General features: G+C 44.8%; 1 protein-coding gene across 2 annotated transcripts in view; it reads left to right on the plus strand.

Moving 5' to 3' along the window:
• The first annotated feature begins 143 nt into the window (after positions 1-143).
• The window catches only part of LOC138982160 (sterol O-acyltransferase 1-like), a 36,375-nt gene continuing 13,219 nt past the window's right edge, over positions 144-23,299 (plus strand). Inside the window, exons 1-12 of one of the 2 annotated variants that reach the window (XM_070355382.1) lie at positions 144-227; positions 1,684-1,754; positions 3,208-3,341; positions 5,123-5,182; positions 7,460-7,522; positions 14,627-14,734; positions 17,842-18,014; positions 19,240-19,367; positions 20,445-20,529; positions 21,092-21,176; positions 22,245-22,441; positions 23,046-23,122. In XM_070355382.1, the coding sequence (XP_070211483.1) occupies positions 164-227; positions 1,684-1,754; positions 3,208-3,341; positions 5,123-5,182; positions 7,460-7,522; positions 14,627-14,734; positions 17,842-18,014; positions 19,240-19,367; positions 20,445-20,529; positions 21,092-21,176; positions 22,245-22,441; positions 23,046-23,122 (1,245 nt within the window). In that variant the 5' untranslated portion in view covers positions 144-163. The remainder of the gene's footprint in view (positions 228-1,683; positions 1,755-3,207; positions 3,342-5,122; positions 5,183-7,459; positions 7,523-14,626; positions 14,735-17,841; positions 18,015-19,239; positions 19,368-20,444; positions 20,530-21,091; positions 21,177-22,244; positions 22,442-23,045; positions 23,123-23,299) is intronic. The other variant, XM_070355384.1, reaches the window with a different exon arrangement.

The raw sequence follows: 23,299 nt of genomic DNA on the forward strand, positions 1-23,299 counted from the left end.
GAGTTTTCTTCTCCTTTCTTTTCTTTTTGGCAGCTTCAAGTCCAGACTAAACTCTGTACAGTCAATGACTCTTGATAACCCCGGCCCACGAAAATCTTTGTTTTGGTAGTTTTCTTTATACAGATGAATGAAGTACAATCGATCACATGACACAAATTGACAGATGCACAGCATGGCGGAAGAGAACGAAGGCCACACCATCGGAAATGGTGAAGTGAAAAACTTTGGTGAGTCCACGTGAATGACTTTTGCTGGCAATCACAGGATGTGTTATTATTCATGATGTCATTTTCTCGGTAGCCTTTGTTACCTGACAGAAATCGAGTAGGATAACTGTCTCAGTGTCTGGTCTTGGGCATGCAAGTGCGCTGCTATTCTTCAAGTGATTTGTGATCATATGTAACACAAAGAAGACATTGACTGATTTGATCAATACTGGGATTATGTTAGTTGTTACGGCGTCTCGTTGCCCCTCTGATCGTTCAAACGCTATGTCGCAATACACCATGGAGGTTTTCTCAGATCAAACAAATGTTCCGTTCTGGTGTTCTGTTACTTCATCAGCTAGTTCATGCCCTGGTTGAGCAGTTGGCAAAAAGTAGTTTGCTTCGAGACTGACCGAGAGTCACACATGTATACTGTGGCCCTGTGTAAACATAAAGGAGTGGTTAGAGGGGAAAGTGTACAGAGCACTGAAGCTAAAGCTGGTTCACAAAGTGAACCAGTGTGAGGCAGAGCTATGAAATTAAAAGTATAATCCTAATTCCTATGCTTAGTATTACATTGCATAACAATACTACAGTAGCGTTAATATAAATAACAAGAGTAATTAATTTCCCAGCTAAGAGCACAGAAGGAAAGGGGTGAAATCATAGATGCATGTTTACAAGTACCTACATGGATTGTACGACACAGAGAAACCAGAACTGAAATGTACTCTTAAAAGTTAAAGGTGAGGGACTAAACCTCGGAGGACATTCGTCATTCCTTCAAGCTTGAGAAACGTTGATGTAGACTAAACATCAGGCAAATTTTCTTCAGCAATCGTGTTGTAAACCTTATCAGTCTGCGTGAAAAAAATAATTTTGGTAGTGATTAACTGTCAGAATGAGGGTGCAATATGTTCTTAAATCAACTCTGCTAATTTAGAATTACATTAGTTTATACAACGATAACTAGTGTAGTTCATGACGCTGACTTGCTCGGACCAAAATTTCAAAAGAATAAAATGAAGTTGGTATAATGACAACACATACTGAGGTTTGGGAAATGTTTATTGTAAACTCAGCAACTGAATTAAATGTACAAGCATTGCAATAACTTTCGTGTCTGTACTGAAAGTGAAACAGTCATAGACTCATACACCAGTACATGAACTGAAACAGCCAACCTCACCTCCTTGACAACACATTGCCTCAGACAGAAAAATGTTAGTGCAAGAAAATGCATAGTCATGAGTTAGTGGTACTGGTACTGTGGTAGGTAAGTTCCTTTTCTTTCCTTTCTGGAATACTGGGGGGAAAACAGAATGGGCTTGACTCGATTTTAGAGGTGACTAGCTGGGTTTTGTTTTCCCACTCTTTAAATTGTTGGTAATAGTAGAAAAAGATGGGTTGGTGAGGTGATTAGCAACAGGATGTTAAACTTACACTAAGTCACAGGCTGATTCCTTTTTCTGTCCAGAAACCAGAGCAGGCATGGCAGAAAAACCGCTGAAGCCGGTCAACCTTCAGAGGATACGAGACAAGGCACAGGTTGGTATAGCACATCAGCTGTTTGACTTTCAGTTTCTTCAGTGTAAATGTAATTTTGCATAGATTTAAAATTAATTATTAGGCCAATCAAGTAAAATGTTTGTTTATGGGACAAGGCAAAACATTAGGCTCGGTAGATCGGTAGCTTCTTTTTATTTATTTATTTTTTTAAAGGATTACAGTACACTAAATAAATTAAAGTACAGGGTTTTTTTAGGTTTTTTGACTCACATGCGAAGCAAAAGTGAGTCTATGTACTCGCCCGAGTCGTCCGTCCGGACGTCCGTCCGGAAAACTTTAACGTTGGATATTTCTTGGACACTATTCAGTCTATCAGTACCAAATTTGGCAAGATGGTGTATGATGACAAGGCCCCAAAAAACATACATAGCATCTTGACCTTGCTTCAAGGTCAAGGTCGCAGGGGCCATAAATGTTGTCTAAAAAACAGCTATTTTTCACATTTTTCCCATTTTCTCTGAAGTTTTTGAGATTGAATACCTCACCTATATATGATATATAGGGCAAAGTAAGCCCCATCTTTTGATACCAGTTTGGTTTACCTTGCTTCAAGGTCAAGGTCACAGGAGCTCTTCAAAGTTGGATTGTATACATATTTTGAAGTGACCTTGACCCTGAACTATGGAAGATAACTGTTTCAAACTTAAAAATTATGTGGGGCACATGTTATGCTTTCATCATGAGACACATTTGGTCACATATGATCAAGGTCAAGGTCACTTTGACCCTTATGAAATGTGACCAAAATAAGGTAGTGAACCACTAAAAGTGACCATATCTCATGGTAGAAAGAGCCAATAAGCACCATTGTACTTCCTATGTCTTGAATTAACAGCTTTGTGTTGCATGACCTTGGATGACCTTGACCTTGGGTCAAGGTCACATGTATTTTGGTAGGAAAAATGTGTAAAGCAGTTCTTAGTGTATGATGTCATTGCTAGGTTTAGTTAGGTCATGTAAAGGTCGAGGTCAAGCATGTGAGTCGTATGGGCTTTGCTCTTCTTGTTTTAAATATATTTTGTATTTTAAATTAGATATTTAAAATTTACCCAGATGCATGTCTGTAGCAGAAGTTATACAATTTAAAGGAAGACATACAGCTGTTTATTCATAAATAAAGAAATGTTATTGTCCTTCTCTTGTATTAAAGAACTGTTTCTGTCACACATGGCAAGTCTTTGTATCAAACAGAAGCAGTTTTAATACAGTGGAATTCCCCTTTAAGACCCCCGAATTTAAGACTTCCTCTCTTTTCAGATCTTACTTTTTCAGATTGTCTCTTCGTAGTCTCTGTAAATGAACCTCCATTTTAAGACTCCCTCCTTATTAAGACACAATTTTCTCAGATATTTGGAGGTCTTAAAAGGGGGATTCCACTGTAGATACATGTAGCTTGGCCTTACCGTTCACCGACCGTTTTGTATTCTTTCAGAACCTGAGGGGAGACCTCCTGGAGCAGCTAAACCACAGACTGGATGACTTGTTTGATTCCTTCATCAATGAAGTGGAGCAGATAGAGCAAGGCCCGCAGTCTGCGAATGGCAGCGTCAGACCTCAGAAACAAACGTAAGTCTGCGTTTTGTCAATTACACATGGAAAGCTTGTGTACATACATGTATTCAATGATGTACATACATGTTTCACTTTCTGTATGGCGCTGTCCACCCCCATAAGCAGTGACAGACTAACATTGCAAGGTTCTCATTCGTTTTCAGGGGGTAAAAAAAGTCAAATATGTACAGTGGAACCCCCTTTCTCAGATGTTCATAGCCTCTGTAAATTTACCGCCATTTTAAGACTTCCACCATTCTAAGACCTGATTGGGCGGGGATGTAGCTCAGTCGGTAGCGCGCTGGATTTGTATCCAGTTGGCCGCTGTCAGCGTGAGTTCGTCCCCACGTTCGGCGAGAGATTTATTTCTCAGAGTCAACTTTGTGTGCAGATTCTCCTCGGTGTCCGAACACCCCCGTGTGTACACGCAAGCACAAGACCAAGTGCGCACGAAAAAGATCCTGTAATCCATGTCAGAGTTCGGTGGGTTATAGAAACACGAAAATACCCAGCATGCTTCCTCCGAAAACGGCGTATGGCAGGGTAAAAAACGGTCATACACGTAAAATTCCAATCGTGCAAAAAACACGAGTGTACATGGGAGTTTCAGCCCACGAACGCAGAAGAAGAAGAAGACCTGATTATCTCAGCTATTTGACGGTCTTAAAAGGGGGGGGGGGGGGGGGCGGGGGGTTCCACTGTATTGGAAAGGACGAAAAGGGAAGGATGTCTTGTTTGCATGTAAAAGCAGTTTTGCATGCAGTAGAAAGTAGATTTGTGCGTGTCTGTAACTGTGTGCTTGCGACGTCAAATTAGTAAATTATATCTTTTAAAAAGTTAAACTGACTATCAAGTCTTAAGTGATTGCATAACCTTGAACGGTTGAAAACGACGTTAAACACCAAAGAAAGTAAAGTGATTGCAGTTAGATTTTTTTTTCTTTTTTGTGTGAAAAACAATACTGAATCCAGTCAATGAAAACAGAGCTTCAAAAGGGAGGTAGTCTTTAATTGGGGGATCTTTAAAGGGGGGGTTCCACTGTATTCGTTTTTAAAAAGAGACAGCATTGTGCCCCCACCTTTCTCCCCCAACGCATGCATGCAACATACACAAACTAAGCAACTTGTAGTTGTACAAGTAAAATGAAGTATACTTTCTATGGTCAAAGTTAAGAAAGTATGCTTGAGGTGGTGTTTTTTTTTAGGGGGTGGAGAGTAGGGAGGAGCATTTGGTTGTGTTCTTATGTCTCCCTTTCTATATGTTTTTATTCATCATGTTGTCTTTCGAACTCCATCAGTGTCAAAATGCATGTTAGTTTTTGACTCATTGTATTGTAAATGTGTCTGTGTCGGTGTATACATGTGCACTTGCTTCTTTGTGCTTCTCTTTAAGCGTGAAAGAAACAATGATTTCTTGGCTGTGGTACATGACATGGCTTAACACTTGTGTAATTAATATGTGGACAGTTTTGTAATCTTTTTTTATTTGTGGGCTTATGGCTGTCACTGCATGCTCAAATAGTTCCCTTACCGGAATGCAGTATACCTATTTTGTACTGCAGGAGGTATAGTTTTGGTATGTTTGCAGTACATTTGAGGTATGTTTGCGGTACATTTGAGGTACGTACTGAAAATGTACCAACTTGGAACCGTGCTGAAACGATACCAAAGATCTAAGTACTGAAAACGTACCTCTCTATTAAAAAGTATTAACATGTACTGAAAATATACTGCTAACATACATATCATAAATGGATACCTGTTAGTGAATGTTGATTTTTGACTTTTAATTACCAGGGTCGATCATTTGGCCCTGCTGAGGACAGGGGGTCGAAATGAATCGCAGGGTTACAAACAGTAGGTATCTGTGGACATTGTGGCTTTCTGTTTCCCTTACTGGCTTTTAGTGACACCACACACACACCTGTTTATTTTCTGCAGAGACGTCACAGTTCTGTTCAGTTGTTGCATCTTTACCTTCTGACATTGTTCTTCTAACTTTGTTAACTACACACCTGTTGTTTGGTGTCCTATTCTTCAAGCTGAACAAAGTGGTTGGTAATGGATTAGTTGCTAACCATCTTTTTCTTAATCTGTTGATCTTTTTGCTTGGATGCTGAAGTAATCAATGGTTTTGCTGGCTTTTTTGTGCAGCCTGCTTTTTTGTATAACTAGATGTTGAAGGGTGCTTTGCCTTTGTTCTCGTTCTTGGGCTAACAGTGGGCTGCAATGAATGTGGAATCATTGCATTGGTTTCATTATTCATGTAAGAGCTTGTCAAGCAGCCAGCTGAGTTTTCCAACTGGCTGTTTTTAATATTTCATGGTTACGCTGTTTTTGTTTGCTGATTCGTTTTGTTATCTTTCCCTGCCAAAGATGTTTTCTGGGTAGAGTTGATGTTATGTTGATGTTGTCATTTTTTAAAACATTTTTAATCACATTTTGAATACAATACAACACAAACATACAGATATCAGAAGATCTGTTTGCGAGATGTAATGTTAAAGTTATAAAGTGTTTCTGGCGGCATAAAACTGGGCCTTGTCTGTTTCGTTTGTAAAGATTGTAGTTTGATTATCCCGTCTCTATTTATGCGGGATCCTGGAGGGAGACAGTGCATACTGATATCATATAACATTGATAACCAATTTTGATAAGAGGAAAGAAGCAAATATAGATCACATTCATGTACTCACAAACAACTGTTAGTTTTATTATCAGCAGTTGTACCGGAAAAGAAACATTTGAAGTTGAGTGTTAGCACTATAAATTGACCGGTTTTGATCAATTAATCAAGCCGTCGGTTCAAGTGCAGGTGAGAATGCATGTTTATCCCATGCCGCATGGCAGTTGCTATGCTGATAAGATTATTAAACAATGTGTCTGCAGATAGTATTGTGCACACCATGCTTTAGATGTCTGCGGATGTAGGTCACCATGTCCTACATCTGTTACAAAGGCATGGGAGATAACACCTCAAACTTTCTGGGTCATAACTGTTAAGTGTGTCATTTGGTTTCACTGACCCAATTATCTCTCTCTCTCTCTCTCTCCAGGCACTTCTCTTGCGTGCGCGCACACACACTCTCTCTCTCTCTCTCTCCACCTCTCTTGCGTGCGCGCGCGCACACACACTCTCTCTCTCCACCTCTCTTGCGTGCGCGCACACACTCTCTCTCTTTGTCTCTGTCTCTTTCTCCCTGTCTCTCGCTCTCTTTCTCTCTCTTTCTCTCTTTCTCTCTTTCTCTCTCTCTCTCTCTCTCTCTTTCTCTCTCTCTCTCTCTCTCTCTCTCTCTCTCTCTCTCTCTCTCTCTCTCTCTCTCTCTCTCTCTCTTTATCATGTACTGCTTACATCATTGCCCTCGTAAATAAAAAAATTATCTGATATTATCTTTTCTTTCGCTTAGAAATGAGTCATTCACTCATTCGAAGACACCAAATATTTGATGCTGTGTTTGATAAGATGTACATTGTGTATTTAAATTGCTCTGTGGAAAGTTTGAATGAAAATGAGAAGACATGGGAATGAATTCTTTGGTTGGGACAAGAAGATGGGTGCAATAATTTTTTGGCCGAGTTTATTTGATTTGATCTATCTCATTTGCAGTTGACTGCACTGTACACAGTATACCTACTAACTTCACCTGGTTTGTTGTCATTGCATAATGCTTTTGGATCAGTCATGCAAAACAAGACTTTTCCCAATTTCAATCTGTTGGAGTGTGTATGTATTTGTGTGTGTCTGTGTGTGTTTTGATGAAAGGTGGGAAGGAGAATGACAGATTACACTGCATTTTGAAAATGGTCTGCTTCACTGTTGTTGTTGTTGGTGTTGGTGTTGTTGTTGTTGTTGTTGTTGTTGTTGTTGTTGTTGTTGTTGTTGTTGTTGTTGTTGTTGTTGTTGTTGTTGTTGTTAATCCTATTAATGACAAATGGATACATATATGCATGTATTCAACATATTAACAGGGTTTCTTTGCCTGAAACATGTTCTTTTAAAGACAAAATAAAAGGCAAAGAGGATGAAGAGACAGTTTGTGAAATGTAACCAACAGCAACAAAATGTGCTGTGTTTATGGCAAAATTCACAGAATGACATATATTCATGATGATTGTTTTCTCTTTGTGTTTCAGCGCCAAACGGAAAGATGGAGAGTTGCCAGACAAAGTGTATATTAACAGAAGATCGGTCCTTACGTAAGTCATACGTTCGTTATTGTTAATTGTTCCAGAGTATGAAACTAAGTTTTGACGTTTTACATGAAACAGATTATTTTTTTCTGAAGAAGTAGAGGAAAAACGATGTGTGTGTGTGTGTGTGTGTGTGTGTGTGTGTGTGTGTGTGTTGGTGGTGGTGGTGTGTTTGGTGGTGGTGTGTGTGTGTGTGTGTGTGTGAGTGTGCAGGTATAGAGCAGCACAGTTCAATCATTACCATGCTGAAGTAAATGTTAGCATGTGCATTATAATGTACAGTGATTTTTGACTCACATGCGAAGCAAAAGTGAGTCTATGTACTCACCCGAGTCGTCCGTCCGTCCGGACGTCCGGAAAACTTTAACGTTGGATATTTCTTGGACACTATTCAGTCTATCAGTACCAAATTTGGCAAGATGGTGTATGATGACAAGGCCCCAAAAAACATACATAGCATCTTGACCTTGCTTCAAGGTCAAGGTCGCAGGGGCCATAAATGTTTAAAAAACAGCTATTTTTCACATTTTCTCTGAAGTTTTTGAGATTGAATACCTCACCTACATATGATATATAGGGCAAAGTAAGCCCCATCTTTTGATACCAGTTTGGTTTACCTTGCGTCAAGGTCACAGGAGCTCTTCAAAGTTGGATTGTATACATATTTTGAAGTGACCTTGACCCTGAACTATGGAAGATAACTGTTTCAAACTTAAAAATTATGTGGGGCACATGTTATGCTTTCATCATGAGACACATTTGGTCACATATGATCAAGGTCAAGGTCACTTTGACCCTTATGAAATGTGACCAAAATAAGGTAGTGAACCACTAAAAGTGACCATATCTCATGGTAGAAAGAGCCAATAAGCACCATTGTACTTCCTATGTCTTGAATTAACAGCTTTGTGTTGCATGACCTTGGATGACCTTGACCTTGGGTCAAGGTCACATGTATTTTGGTAGGAAAAATGTGTAAAGCAGTTCTTAGTGTATGATGTCATTGCTAGGTTTAGTTACCCTAAAGGTCGAGGTCAAGCATGTGAGTCGTATGGGCTTTACCCTTCTTGTTGTAATTGTACGCATGCATATTGTCATTGTATGTGTTCATATTGTCATTGTATGTGTTCATATTGTCATTGTAAGCATTCATATGGTCATTGTAAGCATTCATATTATCATTGTAAGTGTTCATATTGTCATTGTAAGCGTTCATATTGTCAATGTCATAGTAAGTGTTCATTAAATTACATATCTTACCCAACTCACATATAGCAATTAACCCATAGTTCAGTGCTGATACCGCTGTACGCGTCCCCTTAGCAACAAGGAAGACGCCTCTAAAAAAGAGTGACCGAGACCCGTAAGGGTATCCAGGCCAGCCCGTAAGGGAGGCTGCCTTCCATATGCGCGCGCATATGCCGCCATCTTGTCATTCTACTCTCAGCGCTCAGTGGAGCTGGTCGTGTTTGGTACGCTCCGGCTGTGTTTTCAGCCTACTTGCTTGGTCTTCCAGACCTGGTTTGTGTTCCCCTTGGTGTCTTCTTGTCACCGGACTTCGCATTTGCTGTTGAGGTGAGATCTTTCCATTTTTTACCTGAATTTTGGCGGCATTGTTGGCTTGTTTTCGGACTTACAAAATTTTTTCCAAATTTGTTTGTGAGTTGTTTTCATCATGGCCGACAATGCGGACGGGAAGAGGTCAACATCTAAACATGTAGCTGCTTCGCCCTCTCCTGTTAAGAAAAGCTCTAGAAGTTCTAGAAGTTCTAAAACGCACGGCGATACGCCCGTGTCTCTTTCGGGTTCAGAATCCAAAAAATGTAGTGATGTTGTTGTTGGCGTGCCCGGAGTTTCCGGTTCGTCTGCTAAACCTACGGAGAAGCCCTTGCTCGGGGTTAAGCATGTTGTAGGGGATGTCTCGCCTGTAGGTTCTGGGCTTGCATCTGCGGATTTTGCTTCTTTGCTTTTGACATTAAGCTCTCAGGTTTCGGCCTTAGCGGCTGAAGTTTCGTCAACTAAGGCGGAGATTCGTGCGCTGCCGGCAGGTGTCGGTGGTACGTCGTCGCTGGCCAGTGTGCGTTTGCCTCCCTCTGCTACTGTTACGAGGGCGGACGTGCATGCGTCTCAGGATGGGATCTCTCAGGCTCCCGTGGGGTCTCCGGCCGGTGTCCGTTCTTCTTCACAAGGTATGTGCACTCCACGTGAGCGTTGTCTTGAGGGAGTAGCCTCGGGTCTCATCCCAGGTGAAAGTTCTGAAACATCGGCTGATATCCACCGCTTAGTCGGGGTGTCAGTGGGTGCGAAGGGCCCTGACAAGCGAACAGATGTTCCTATTCTTCCCGACCGTAGTCAGGTTGAAGGGCATCTGCTTCCGCCCAGGGGGCAGGAAGTTGGTGGTAGTATGGCTGGCTCTGGACTTGACTCTGTTAGTCAGTACGGGGACCAGTCTCCGGAGTGCACGGAAGGGCACGAAGGCTACCTGGATGACGGTGCCGCCTCTCAGGCTGAAGGTGCTGGATTCTTTTTGCCACGGCAGCTGCCAGATGCGGTGGCTCTGGCGGCTGGAGTGGCTTCGAAATATCTCGAGGAGGAGGTGGCGGTGAACAAATCTCAGTTTGTCCATCCTCCTTCTGCCTTAGGGGATTTCAGGAGTGCTAAGGAACCGAAAAGTTCGTTCCGATTCCGGGAGTCCCCCTCTGTGGCGGTCGAGATGTCGAAGGTTTTTGCGAAAGGTCGAGCTATGTCCGATGCCTTTCCGCTGTTGTCACAGCATGGGGAGGCGCCGGAGGTGGTGGGCCCCTGGTTGGCTAAAGCGGGTCAACACGTTCCTTGTTCTGCGCTCTCAAAGAGCTCTAAACTGTCGGTTCGTCCCGTCGCTCTACTTGACTCTTTCGCTTTGCCGAGATCAGTTCTACCGGTGACTCCGGAACTGCTTTCTCTGCGGGAGGACGGGTATGCCAGGGATAGATCAGTCCCTTACACGGAGTCTGCTCTTCAGGCTTTGGAGGAGACGGGTAGATCTCTGCTCGAGTTGGGTTCCGTCTCTAGTTCTCTCCAACGCTCTTTGTCTAGGTCTATCGCTTCATCGTTAGACCCGTTTGAGTTCCGTTACGACGCCTCCCAGGAGGATGTGACAACTCTGTTGGCGACGCTTGCCAGGGTCTCTCAGGAACAATTGAGCTTGGCAGCCAGGCTTTACGGGCATGCTGTACATTCCCGCAGAACTGCCTTTTTGGCGGGTTCAAAGATCCGAGACAGGGGTACCATTGACAGACTTAAGGTATCCCCGTTTACGGAAGGGTCGCTGCTGGGTACTTCCTCTTTGGACGCTTTGCAGAAGGAAACCCAGGACGCTAGGGATCTGGCTATTGCAAGGATTGCTCACCACGGCTTTCAGAAGGTTCAGAGCAAGCCTACCTCCCAGAGTAAGGCTCAGCCTTCTTCGTCTGGGGGGGGGCAAGATGCAAAATCAGTCCACCTCTTTTCGGGGTAGGGGGCGAGGCGCGCCTTACCAGAAGAGAGGCTCCTTTGGGGGTTCTCGGGGGTCGGGGCACAAGCCTCACCCCCAATGAGGGTCTCCCGAGCCACTATTCCCAGTAACCCCCGCCGTGGTGGCGGCGGGTGGCCCCTCCAGGGCCTTGGCCGCCTGGACACGCCTGGTGTCCAGCCGGTGGATTTTGGGAATAGTGCGTTCGGGATTCCGTCTCCTCTGGGCAGAGGGGAAGGCACCTCTGTCCAGGATACCTCCGCCTTTCAGATATCCCGTGGACCCGGAAGCCAAGTCAGCCGTTCATGCGGAGGTGGCTTCCCTACTCCTGAAGGGTGCGATAGAGGAAGTTCGAGATCGAGAGTCCCTCGGCTTTTACGGCAGGCTGTTCGTGGTGCCCAAAGCCTCAGGGGCATGGAGGCCTGTTTTGGACCTGTCCACCCTGAACAAATACCTACGGGTAGTCAAGTTTGTCATGGAGACTCCTCTCTCTGTAAGGGAAGCTCTGCGTCCGGGAGATTGGGCCACGTCGGTGGATCTCACCGACGCATATTTCCATGTGCTCATGCATGTTCAAGACAGGAAATGGCTGCGCTTTCTGTGGGGCGAGAAAGTGTTTCAATTTCGGGCACTCCCCTTTGGGCTTTCCCTGGCCCCCTGGATCTTCACGCTGGTCGTTCGCCAGCTTTGCTCCCTTGTCAGACAAGAGGGGGTACGCCTACGGGCGTATTTAGACGATTGGTTGAATCTGCATCAGGACCAGTACATGTGCAGAACTCAGACTGCGAGGGTTCTCGACCTGGCGGCTCAGCTGGGCTTTACAGTCAATCTAGGGAAGTCAGAGTTAGAACCATCCCAACGCTTCACTTACCTGGGCATGGATTTCGATACGGTGGAGTGGTTAGTCCGTCCCTCTCAAAAGAGGGTGGACAAGCTTCAGAACTTGGTTCGCTCGTTGAAAGGAAAGAGTGTGTCCACGGCCCGGGAGTTGTCCTCCCTACTGGGGCAGATGGAATCGATGGCTCCCCTTGTGCCTCTAGGCAGGGTCCACAAGAGGCCGTTTCAGGCGGCTTTGAGGAGGCAGTGGGACCAAGCCTCTCAGGGCTGGAATGTTCGCATAGGACTGGGGAGTTGGTTCAGCAACACTACAAGTGTTTGGCTGCTCCCCTGGGTCTCTCAGGGTGTTCCGATCGTTCCTCCGGCGCCGGAGAACATTCTTGTTACAGATGCATCCATGACAGGCTGGGGTGCTCATCTGGCCGATCAGACAGCCTCAGGTCTGTGGGATCTCTCCCTAGCTCCACAGCACATAAACGTGCTGGAGCTGGAGGCTGTGTCTCTGGGTTTACAGGCTTTCCTGCCGCTTCTGGGGGGCAGTCATGTTCAAGTCCACACGGACAATACGACTGTGGCCGCTTACATAAATCGGCAGGGGGGCACACGCTCGCAGAAGCTGTCGGAGAGCGCTTGCCGTCTGTTGGTTTGGTGCAGCTCGCACAACATACTTCTCTCAGCGAAGTACCTGAAGGGCACGCTCAATGTTTTGGCGGATGCCCTCAGTCGGGGGGACAAGGTTCTGCACTCAGAATGGACCCTCTCCCACCAGGCGTTGGACCGCCTTTGGGTTCAAGTAGACAAGCCTTGCATAGATCTGTTTGCAACGAGATTCTCCACCAGGCTTCCCCTTTTCGTCTCACCGTTCCCGGACCCTCTGGCGTGGGCGGTGAACGCGTTGGATCTGGATTGGTCAAATCTGCAGGCTTACGCTTTTCCTCCGTTTTGCCTGCTAGGGAAGGTAGTAAGAAAAGTGGATCTGGAAAAGCCAGCGCTGGTGCTGGTTGCTCCTCTTTGGCCCAGCCAGCACTGGTATCCGGACCTTCTGCGGCTGGCAGTGCGCCCACCCATTCCTCTAGGCGTTCGAAGGGGCGACCTGTTACAGCCCAGGTCAGGGGTCCCGCACGAGAATCCGCAAGCGTTGCAGCTTCACGGCTGGATTCTGTCAGAATCGCTCTGCGTCGTGCCGGGGCCTCGGCCACAACTTTGAAACTGGTACAGAAAGCACACAGAGACTCAACTAGCTCCGTTTACTCTTCTCATTGGGCTGCATGGGCCAAGTGGTGCTCTGAGAATAAGGTTCAACATCTTTCCCCAAGGTCCATGGAGGTAGCCAACCACCTCTCTTGGTTGGCTAGTAGGGGGGTCTCTCCTTCTTCACTGCGAGTTAGAAGGTCTGCGATTTCTTCCACTCTTAGACAGCTCGGTCGCAAGATCAATCTTGACGGTGTCATTTCAAGCGTGCTTAAGGGAGCTGCCCTTGACGCAGCTCTCTCAAGATCACAGCTCCCTGCCTGGGATCTGTTTGTGGTTCTCCGTTTCCTTGCATCGGAGGACTTTGAGCCTCTCCGGTTGGCTAGTTTACCTAATTTGACGAGAAAAACTCTGTTTTTGGTCTTGCTTGCCACGGCTAGGAGGGGTAGCGAGGTGCACGCACTTTCTGGTCTCGCTAAAGATATTTCCCTGGAGAGGGATGGCTCCTACTCTTTGAGATTTACGTCTAATTTTCTCGCTAAAAATCAAAAGCCCGGTCAGGCTTCTCCTTGCATTCGTATTCCACCCTTGAGCGATATACTCGCTCCTGGAGACCCCGATCTGTCAAATTGTCCTGTCAGGGCGTTAAGCAGCTACCTGTCTAGGTCTTCGCCGATTCGCTCGGAAACTCAGAAATTATTGTTTATATCCCTCAACACTGTGCGAGCGAAGGATATCTCGAAGGTCACCTTGACTAAATGGGTTTCACTGACCATTAAGCAAGCGTATGGATGGTGGCAACGCCAGTCTGGCGAGGTCAGGGCGGTGCTTCCTCTTACGTCAGCCAGGACGCACGAAGCGAGGGCTTGGGCGTCTTCTGTGGCCGTGCTTCGCTCAGGGCGCCTATCAGAGGTCCTGGCGGCGGCTTATTGGAAATCTGAGGATGTGTTCATCAATTTTTATTTGAGAGACATTGCTGCAAGGCGGCAAGATGGCAGTGCGGCTTTGCCGGCTCTCGTGGCTGCAGGGCAGGTCCTGCGGTCTTAAGTTGGTAAGTACCCTCCTCCTATAGTAGCAATCTGCTATATGTGAGTTGGGTAAGATATGTAATTTAATTAAAAATTTTAGTAATAAATTTTCATTTGATTAATATACTTACCCAACTCACATCGTTTATTCCCTCCCGCCTCCCCGCTGTGGGGGGTATGGGGGTCTAAAAAAGTAGTGAGTTGGGCTTCGTGTAGAATGACAAGATGGCGGCATATGCGCGCGCATATGGAAGGCAGCCTCCCTTACGGGCTGGCCTGGATACCCTTACGGGTCTCGGTCACTCTTTTTTAGAGGCGTCTTCCTTGTTGCTAAGGGGACGCGTACAGCGGTATCAGCACTGAACTATGGGTTAATTGCTATATGTGAGTTGGGTAAGTATATTAATCAAATGAAAATTTATTACTAAAATTTTTAATTTTGTCAATGTCAAAGTAGGTGTTCATATTGTCAATGTCATTTTAAGTGTTCATATTATCATTGTCAACATTCATATGGTCATTGTAAGTGTTCATGTTGTCATTGTGAACGTGGTGACTTTGCAGAGAGCTGCTGGAGTCGAGTCACATCCAGACCATCTATCACATCTTCGTCGCCATTCTCATCGTCTTCAGTCTCAACACACTGGTCTATGACTGGGTGGAGAAGGGAACGTAAGTTGACCATAACGCTCTCATACAGTGGAACCCCCCTTTTCAGTCTCAACACACTGGTCTATGACTGGGTGGAGAAGGGAACGTAAGTTGACCATAACGCTCTCATACAGTGGAACCTACCTGTTCAGTCTCAACACACTGGTCTATAACTGGGTGAAGAAGGGAACGTAAGTTGACCATAACACTCTCATTCAGTGGAACCTCCCTTTTCAGTCTCAACACACTGGTCTATGACTGGGTGGAGAAGGGAACGTAAGTTGACCATAACACTCTCATACAGTGGAACCTCCCTTTTCAGTCTCAACACACTGGTCTATGACTGGGTGGAGAAGGGAACGTAAGTTGACCATAACGCTCTCATACAGTGGAACCCCCCTTTTCAGTCTCAACACACTGGTCTATGACTGGGTGGAGAAGGGAACGTAAGTTGACCATAACACTCATACAGTGGAACCCCCCTTTTCAGTCTCAACACACTGGTCTATGACTGGGTGGAGAAGGGAACGTAAGTTGACCATAACGCTCTCACACAGTGGAACCCCCCTTTTCAGTCTCAACACACTGGTCTATGACTGGGTGGAGAAGGGAACGTAAGTTGACCATAACACTCTCATACAGTGGAACCCCCCTTTTCAGTCTCAACACACTGGTCTATGACTGGGTGGAGAAGGGAACGTAAGTTGACCATAACACTCTCATACAGTGGAACCCCCCTTTTCAGTCTCAACACACTGGTCTATGACTGGGTGGAGAAGGGAACGTAAGTTGACCATAACGCTCTCACACAGTGGAACCCCCCTTTTCAGTCTCAACACACTGGTCTATGACTGGGTGGAGAAGGGAACGTAAGTTGACCATAACACTCTCACACAGTGGAACCCCCCTTTTCAGTCTCGACACACTGGTCTATGACTGGTTGGAGAAGGGAACGTAAGTTGACCATAACACTCTCATACAGTGGAACCCCCCTTTTCAGTCTCAACACACTGTTCTATGACGGGGTGGAGAAGGGAACGTAAGTTGACCATAACACTCTCATACAGTGGAACCCCCCTTTTCAGTCTCAACACACTGTTCTATGACTGGGTGGAGAAGGGAACGTAAGTTGACCATAACACTCTCATACAGTGGAACCTCCCTTTTCAGTCTCAACACACTGGTCTATGACTGGGTGGAGAAGGGAACGTAAGTTGACCATAACACTCTCACGCAGTGGAACCCCCTTTTCAGTCTCAACACACTGGTCTATGACTGGGTGGAGAAGGGAACGTAAGTTGACCATAACACTCTCATACAGTGGAACCCCCCTTTTCAGTCTCGACACACTGGTCTATGACTGGGTGGAGAAGGGAACGTAAGTTGACCATATCACTCTCATACAGTGGAACCCCCCTTTTCAGTCTCAACACACTGGTCTATGACTGGGTGGAGAAGGGAACGTAAGTTGACCATAACACTCTCATACAGTGGAACCCTCCTTTTCAGTCTCAACACACTGGTCTATGACTGGGTGGAGAAGGGAACGTAAGTTGACCATAACACTCTCATACAGTGGAACCCCCCTTTTCAGTCTCAACACACTGTTCTATGACGGGGTGGAGAAGGGAACGTAAGTTGACCATAACACTCTCATACAGTGGAACCCCCCTTTTCAGTCTCAACACACTGTTCTATGACGGGGTGGAGAAGGGAACGTAAGTTGACCTCACACAGTGGAACCCCCCTTTTCAGACCTCAACATTCTCAACAATTCAAGTCTTAACAAGTCGCGTAAGGCGAATATACAACAACATTTAGTCAAGCTGTCGAACTCACAGAATGACTACAGCAGATTTCTTTCACTGAAAACTGTGCAGTGTAGCAAGTGTTGTTGATGAAGTGTGTTGTTGATAAGCAAATCGATTGGACTGTTTTGCAGTCAGCTTGTCTTTAGAAACAAGAGGCAATAAAACAAACACAGCTGTTACATGCCCTCAGCCCTGACCCCAATACTGGAGGCTGAAAGTGTGTGTGGGGGGGGGGGATGTTGGGGTGGGGGCGTGATTGATTTGGACTTTGACGTGGAGATACTTCAAAATACAGCAATCGGGAACATATGTATCACAGTTTTACTTGACTCTTTTGCTTGGTAAAGGGAAGAAAGTTATGTGTGCATTAAGGGGCCCGGTAGCTCAGTTGGTAGAGCACTGGACTTGTGATCAAAAGGTCGCAGGTTCGAATTCGGGCCGGGACGGACACGGGTCAACTTTATGTGCAGACCCAGAGACGGAAGCCATGTCCCACCCCCGTGTCATCACAATGGCACGTAAAAGACCTTGGTCATTCTGCCATAAGTGCAGGTGGCTGAATACACCTAAACACGCAGACACCTGGGTAGCGCGACTCCGTTGCTGCTAGCTTTCCACTGGGAGGAAGCGACCCGAATTTCCCAGCGATGGGACAATAAAGTAATGAAAATGAAAAAATGAAAAGGAAAACATGTGGTCTTTGTACATAAAGCGTTACCGCAGATATATACATGGAAACGATATATTGGAAGAATCCCAGATATACCAACCTTAGGGCTATTATTCGCAGAAACCTTAGCTACAGACACAGAGATCGCTTCTCACAGAAACTGCCACGCGCATACACTCACTAAGCTGTCTGTGAAAATGGGCAGAGGATGTGAATTGTTACTATGTAAAATTAGGAGTTTATGATTTCATGAACCATGCCAGTCTGTCAGTGTGGGTTCAACCCCAGGATTTATTTCCCAGAGTAAATTTGTTCAGACTCTCTTTAGTGTCCCAAAACCCCTGTTTGCATGCATGTGCATGATAAATCCCAAGGTCACACTCACATCGAAAGTCTCAGGGTTTAGAAAACACAAACACACACATACACAAAACAAGAAAAAATATGGGTGGCGCCATACTGTATGGCAATTCGCTTTCCCCATGAGAGAAAGCGACGTAAATTTCCATGAGTGAAACCTTACAGGACTTTGTGAGATTACCTTGTGACCTGACCTTACCTTACCTCACCTCACCTTACCTTACCTTGCCTTACCTCACCATCTTACATTACCACAGTGAAGTACACAGATTTGTTCTTGTGTGCAGGCTGAACCTGAACTTTGACCTGATTGTGTATGCGTTCGGCAAGTTCCCCAAGGTGATGTCACTGTGGATGTGCATGCAGCTCAGTTCGCTGCTTATCGTCTACCCAGCGTTCTACTACTGGGCCACCCACAGGCAGCCAGGCGTCCCTTTCAGGGGGAAAGTTCAGCGCTCCGGTAGGTTTTGTACATCTTGATCTCTCTTTTTCTCGCTCTCTTCTTCTCTCTGTCTGTATGTCTTTCACTCTCTCTCACTCTCTCTCTCTCCACCTCTCTTGCGTGCATGCGCACACACATTCTCTCTCTCTCTCTCTCTCTCTCTCTCTCTCTCTCTCTCTCTCTCTCTCTCTCTCTCTCTCTTTCTCTCTTTCTCTCTCTCTCGCTCTCTCGCTCTCTCTCTCTCTCTCTCTCTCTCTCTCTCTCTCTCTCTCTCTCTCTCTCCACCTCTCTTGCGTGCACGTGCACACACATTCTCTCTCTCTCTCTCTCTCTCTCTCTCTCTCTCTCTCTCTCTCTCTCCGAGTCTTTCTCTCTCTCTCTCTCTCTCTCTCTTTCTCTCTCTCTCTTTCTCTCTCTCTCTCTCAAACACACACACACAAACACCGCTTGTTCTACCCAGTTCTCTTTGTTCTCTTCGCTGGAGCTGGCTGTGAATACCACTGCATTACCTCCCTTCCCTCACCACACCTCTTTCCCTCTTGTCTCTGTCTCCCTCTCCCCTTTCCCCTCTTTTGCTCTCTCTCTCTCTCTCTCTCTCTCTCTCTCTCTCTAGCTATATGGGCGAGGACTGAATGGAATAAAAGCAATGTAAAGTTTGCTTGTGCAATCCTTGTAAATAAGAATTGTCTTGTCTTGTCTTGTCTCTCTCTCTCTATTTGTCATAGTGAAAATATATATTCAAGATTTGTTCTGACCTTGAGGGGTTTGCTTCAGTTGGCACAAAAGAAGGCCTAGTGTGTGTCGCCATCGGGCTCAAATGCATACAACACCTGAAATATTGCTTTATTTACTCCCAATTTGTCAATTTGACCCCTATAAATTGTTTATTAATGAACTGGCGCAATGGGCTAGTGGTTACCTGTGAAAAGTTTGGGGTTCGAATCCTAGCTGCTTCTGGTGGGTTAAGGGTGCATTTTTGTTTATCTCCCTGGTTAACTTATGTGCTCGTAGCTTTCCCCCTTTGTGTGTACACGCAGGCACAAGACCAAGTACTCATGGAAAAGATTCTGTAATCAATATGTCAGAGCTTGGTCTGTTTTGATTTGTTTGTTTTGTTGGGTTTTTTGTTTTTTTGCAACAGTGCATTATCAACTGTGTACGTTGAGTGTATGTGATACTTGGTTGCATCAGAATTAGTAGTGTTCTGTTTTAATAAAACGGGCATTTTTTTCTGTCCCTACAGATATGTACGACCTGATGTGGCTGGGCCTGGTGATCCTGTATCAGACAGCCTTCGTTGTCCTACCTGTCCTGTACGTTGTAGAAAACAATCTCCCTCCAGCCTCCTCTGTCGTCATCTCCTGTGAACAGGTACGTCACTTTATGGGATGATGATAATGATGATTAATGGAAGGGCGCTGGTTCTGAGCGACACTTAGTTCTCGATAGGTGTGACCACATGACGTCATTTATACTTTCGTCATCGAAGATCTTTCGTATTTCAATCAGTGTCATTTCTCAGTTCTGTGTTCTGCGGTCGTTTTGACTGATTTGACAAGTTGAGAAAATCAATGACATTTTATTTTTGCGAAGCAACTGAATATGACAAGAAAAGAAAGCGTGCAGAAGTATGTTTGGGTCCTGCTAAACTTTATGACCAACGATTTCTCCCTTGGAAGAAAATGAAGATGTCTGCTTTTCGTCTGCTTTGAAGGTAGGGAGATTTTACAGCGCACACGGTAAATTGCAAGTCATAATGGACAAGAATGTTGTTATTCTTCTTTCTTCGAAGTACCGTAGATTTGTTCTTGGCCATATTTTCGAGCTGTGCATTGTTATATTATGGGAAAAACACGTTTGAACGCAAATTCGCAAAGAAATTTTGATCATTTGCTCCGGAACTGCAACATCGATTTGCCATAACAAAATAATCTGGCTCAATATGCGGAAACAGTCTGTTAGTGTCATATTTTTCTAAATGGATTTGGAAGAATTGCTCATAATTTACATAGCACTCCGGCCCTGTTCTTTTTTTCGTCACACCCAAAACCGTTATTTGTTTTGGGCGACGCAGCATTAGATGGAACTTTATTTTAGACGGATAGAGGTTTAAGGCCATGCCTTTTCTTATGACCTGTCCTTACATCTAATACAAATAGAAGGAGGGGAACTTTGAGTGGGCGGGGGGCTGTCAAACATCTGCAAGAAAAAAATTGCACTGATGTTATCTCCAGGGTCATGTTTCAATGGGATTGAAAAAGGAATGGAAAGAGGTTTAAACAGAAAAAGCCAGAGATGATGTGACTTAATTTTGTAGTTTTTTTCTCCAGTGTTGTTGTTTTTAAGGCATGTTCTTTTAGTTTCTAATTGAAACGAAAAACTTTCAGAATTTCGGTGCTACATTTACAGAAGTAACACTACTGTATGCTATTATATTTTCTGTTTCAGCTGCGTCTGATAATGAAGACCCATGCTTTTATCAGAGAGAACGCATACAAGGTCATTTACGGCAAGAAAGATGATGACACTGGTGGTAAGGATTTTTCATTGGGGTGTGTGTGTGGAGGGGGGGGAGTTAGATCAGAGGTTTTTTTAACGCCCTACTTAGCTTACAGGATGCAGTAAAAGTTTTATCAAGCAGTTTTGTTTGACCCTGTTGAGCTGTGCTTCTCTCTCTCTCTCTCTCTCTCTCTCTCTCTCTCTCTCTCTCTCTCTCTCTCTCTCTCTCTCTCTCTTTCTTCATCTCTCTCTGTATCTCTGTCATTGCTCTCACTGCTGCTGGTGTTTGTTATATTCCTGGCAATACTGCAGTTATCAACAAGGCTTTATATTTCATTCAGCCAGCTAAAAGCTAATACTAAAGTAATGAATACGACATTGACTGTTTGTTCCTGACATCAGTAGTGCTCTCTGACTTTTTACCCAGTTTGGTTTTAATAAAATGTATGCAGTGGTGACTCTTGAGTAGTTTAATTTTGTTAATTCACTTTCCATCGATATTGGCTTGGAATGGAAATTGGAATCATTTGAAATTCAAGAAGCATGTACTGCTGTACGTGTAACAGGGTTGCCTATAGTATTCCCACTGTCCACAGATGAGTCACATGGATGTCCGGACTTCTCCAAATACCTGTACTTTCTCTTCGCCCCCACACTGGTGTACAGGGATCACTACCCCAGGTAAGAATGTACACAACGTTTTAGTGTGGAACTGCCCTTTAAAACCTCAAACATCTGAGAAAATCAGGTCGAGTTCGTTGGGCGGGGATGTAGCTCAGTCGGTAGCGCGCTGGATTTGTATCCAGTTGGCCGCTGTCAGCATGAGTTCGTCCCCACGTTCGGCGAGAGATTTATTTCTCAGAGTCAACTTTGTGTGCAGACTCTCCTCGGTGTCCGAACACCCCCGTGTGTACACGCAAGCACAAGACCAAGTGCGCACGAAAAAGATCCTGTAATCCATGTCAGAGTTCGGTGGGTTATAAAAACACGAAAATACCCAGCATGCTTCCTCCGAAAGCGGCGTATGGCTGCCTAAATGGCGGGGTAAAAACGGTCATACACGTAAAAGCCGTGGGAGTTTCACCCCATGAACGAACAAACAGATCGAGTTCAGTTTACAAAGATTGCATGTGAACAGGAAATCTGACGAGCGCAGTGGCATGGTGGTAAGACGTCGACCTCCTAATCGGGAGGTCGTGAGTTCGAATCCCGGTCGCTGCCGCCTGGTGGGTTAAGAGTGGAGATTTTTTCGATCTCCCAGGTCAACTTATGTTCAGACCTGCTAGTGACTTAACCCCCTTCGTGTGTACACGCAAGCACAAGACCAAGTGCGCACGGAAAAGATCCTGTAATCCATGTCGGAATTCGGTGGGTTATGGAAACACGAAAATACCCAGCATACCTACTCAACGAAAGCGGAGTGAAGCTGACTATGCTCTCAGAGTATAGTTTGGGGAACCCAAATGGGCAAACGAGCTCACACATAACCAGGAAATTCTGGAACGCTGAAGAAAAAGAAGAACAGGAAATCTGAGAAAACATTGTCTTAAAATTAAGAAATATTAAATGTCTTGAATTGGTTTGTGGGGGGTGGGGGGGGGAGTTTGAGGGTGTCTAAAGAAGGAGATTCCACTGTTCTTGCATTGTATTGATCCATATGTAAACTCCTGGCCATTCAGAATTGGAAGTTGACCTTGCACTCGGTGCTTTTGAGCTGAAATCACAGTCCCAGGTGTATTGTTGGTACAGGACCAAGACGATTCACTGGAGTTACGTGGTCAGCAACTTTGGCCAGGTCTTGGCCTGTCTCTTCTACACCTACTACATCTTTGAGCGGTTCTGCGTGCCCGTCTTCCAGAACTTTAATCGCGAGCACGTCACCTCCAAAGCTCTCATGCTGTCAGTCTTTGGCTCCATGATGCCTGCTACTCTCGTGCTTTTTATCGGTGAGTGTTAGGGGTGGTTCAGTTTTCAGTTTTGGGCAGAAAATCCAATTCAATTCAATTCAATTCAATACAACATCATTTTATTATTCAATATTGTATCACTCTCGAAAAATATTAAAACATTGAATTCCAAGTTTACAGACAGAAAACAAGCCACGTGTCGGCAACAGAGTTGCGTCCCTTGTATAATCCATTTTTTTCAGTCTTATGAAGAGGGAATGTATCAGTGACTGCACACATGAGAATCTTCAGACCTTTGTGTGAAATGAGACTGTTTTGTGAGCTTGAAAATTTCGGAGTGCTTTCTGACATTCAGACCCAGAATTCAATCATTATTCGACTTGAAGGATACTTTGAAACTTTTCCATTTATCGCAGATTCCATGCCTCAGTCAGTGAAGAACAGGGAACCACTCTCCTCAAAATGATTTTACATGTACTTATTATTTGTGTGTTATAATTGTTTTGGTAGGCAGGATTTCCTACATTTGGTTTGTTACATGGATGAAGTTCTGGACTAATGTGAAACCCTCTCTGCCCAACAAATAAAGCTACTGTGTTCTTTTGGAGGTAATGACAGTAACTCCAGCACATCTGTGTTGCAGGCTTTTTTGCCATCCTGCATTCCTGGTTGAATGCTTTTGCTGAAATGCTGCGCTTTGGGGACCGTCTCTTCTACAAGGTAAAACATACTGGTTATTTATTAGTTGTTACTGTCAGGTTTCTGTGTTTGATGGCAGATTCATCTTTTCTCAAACTAAAGAATTTCCTTGTTGTGTAAGTTTTTGCTTGTTGTTTCTGGCTAGCCTGATATTTAACGCAACACACTGACAGGTCTATTTGAAATATTACTACAGCA

This window comes from Littorina saxatilis, linkage group LG12 (assembly GCF_037325665.1).
Source record: "Littorina saxatilis isolate snail1 linkage group LG12, US_GU_Lsax_2.0, whole genome shotgun sequence".
Taxonomy (NCBI): Eukaryota; Metazoa; Mollusca; class Gastropoda; order Littorinimorpha; family Littorinidae; genus Littorina; species Littorina saxatilis.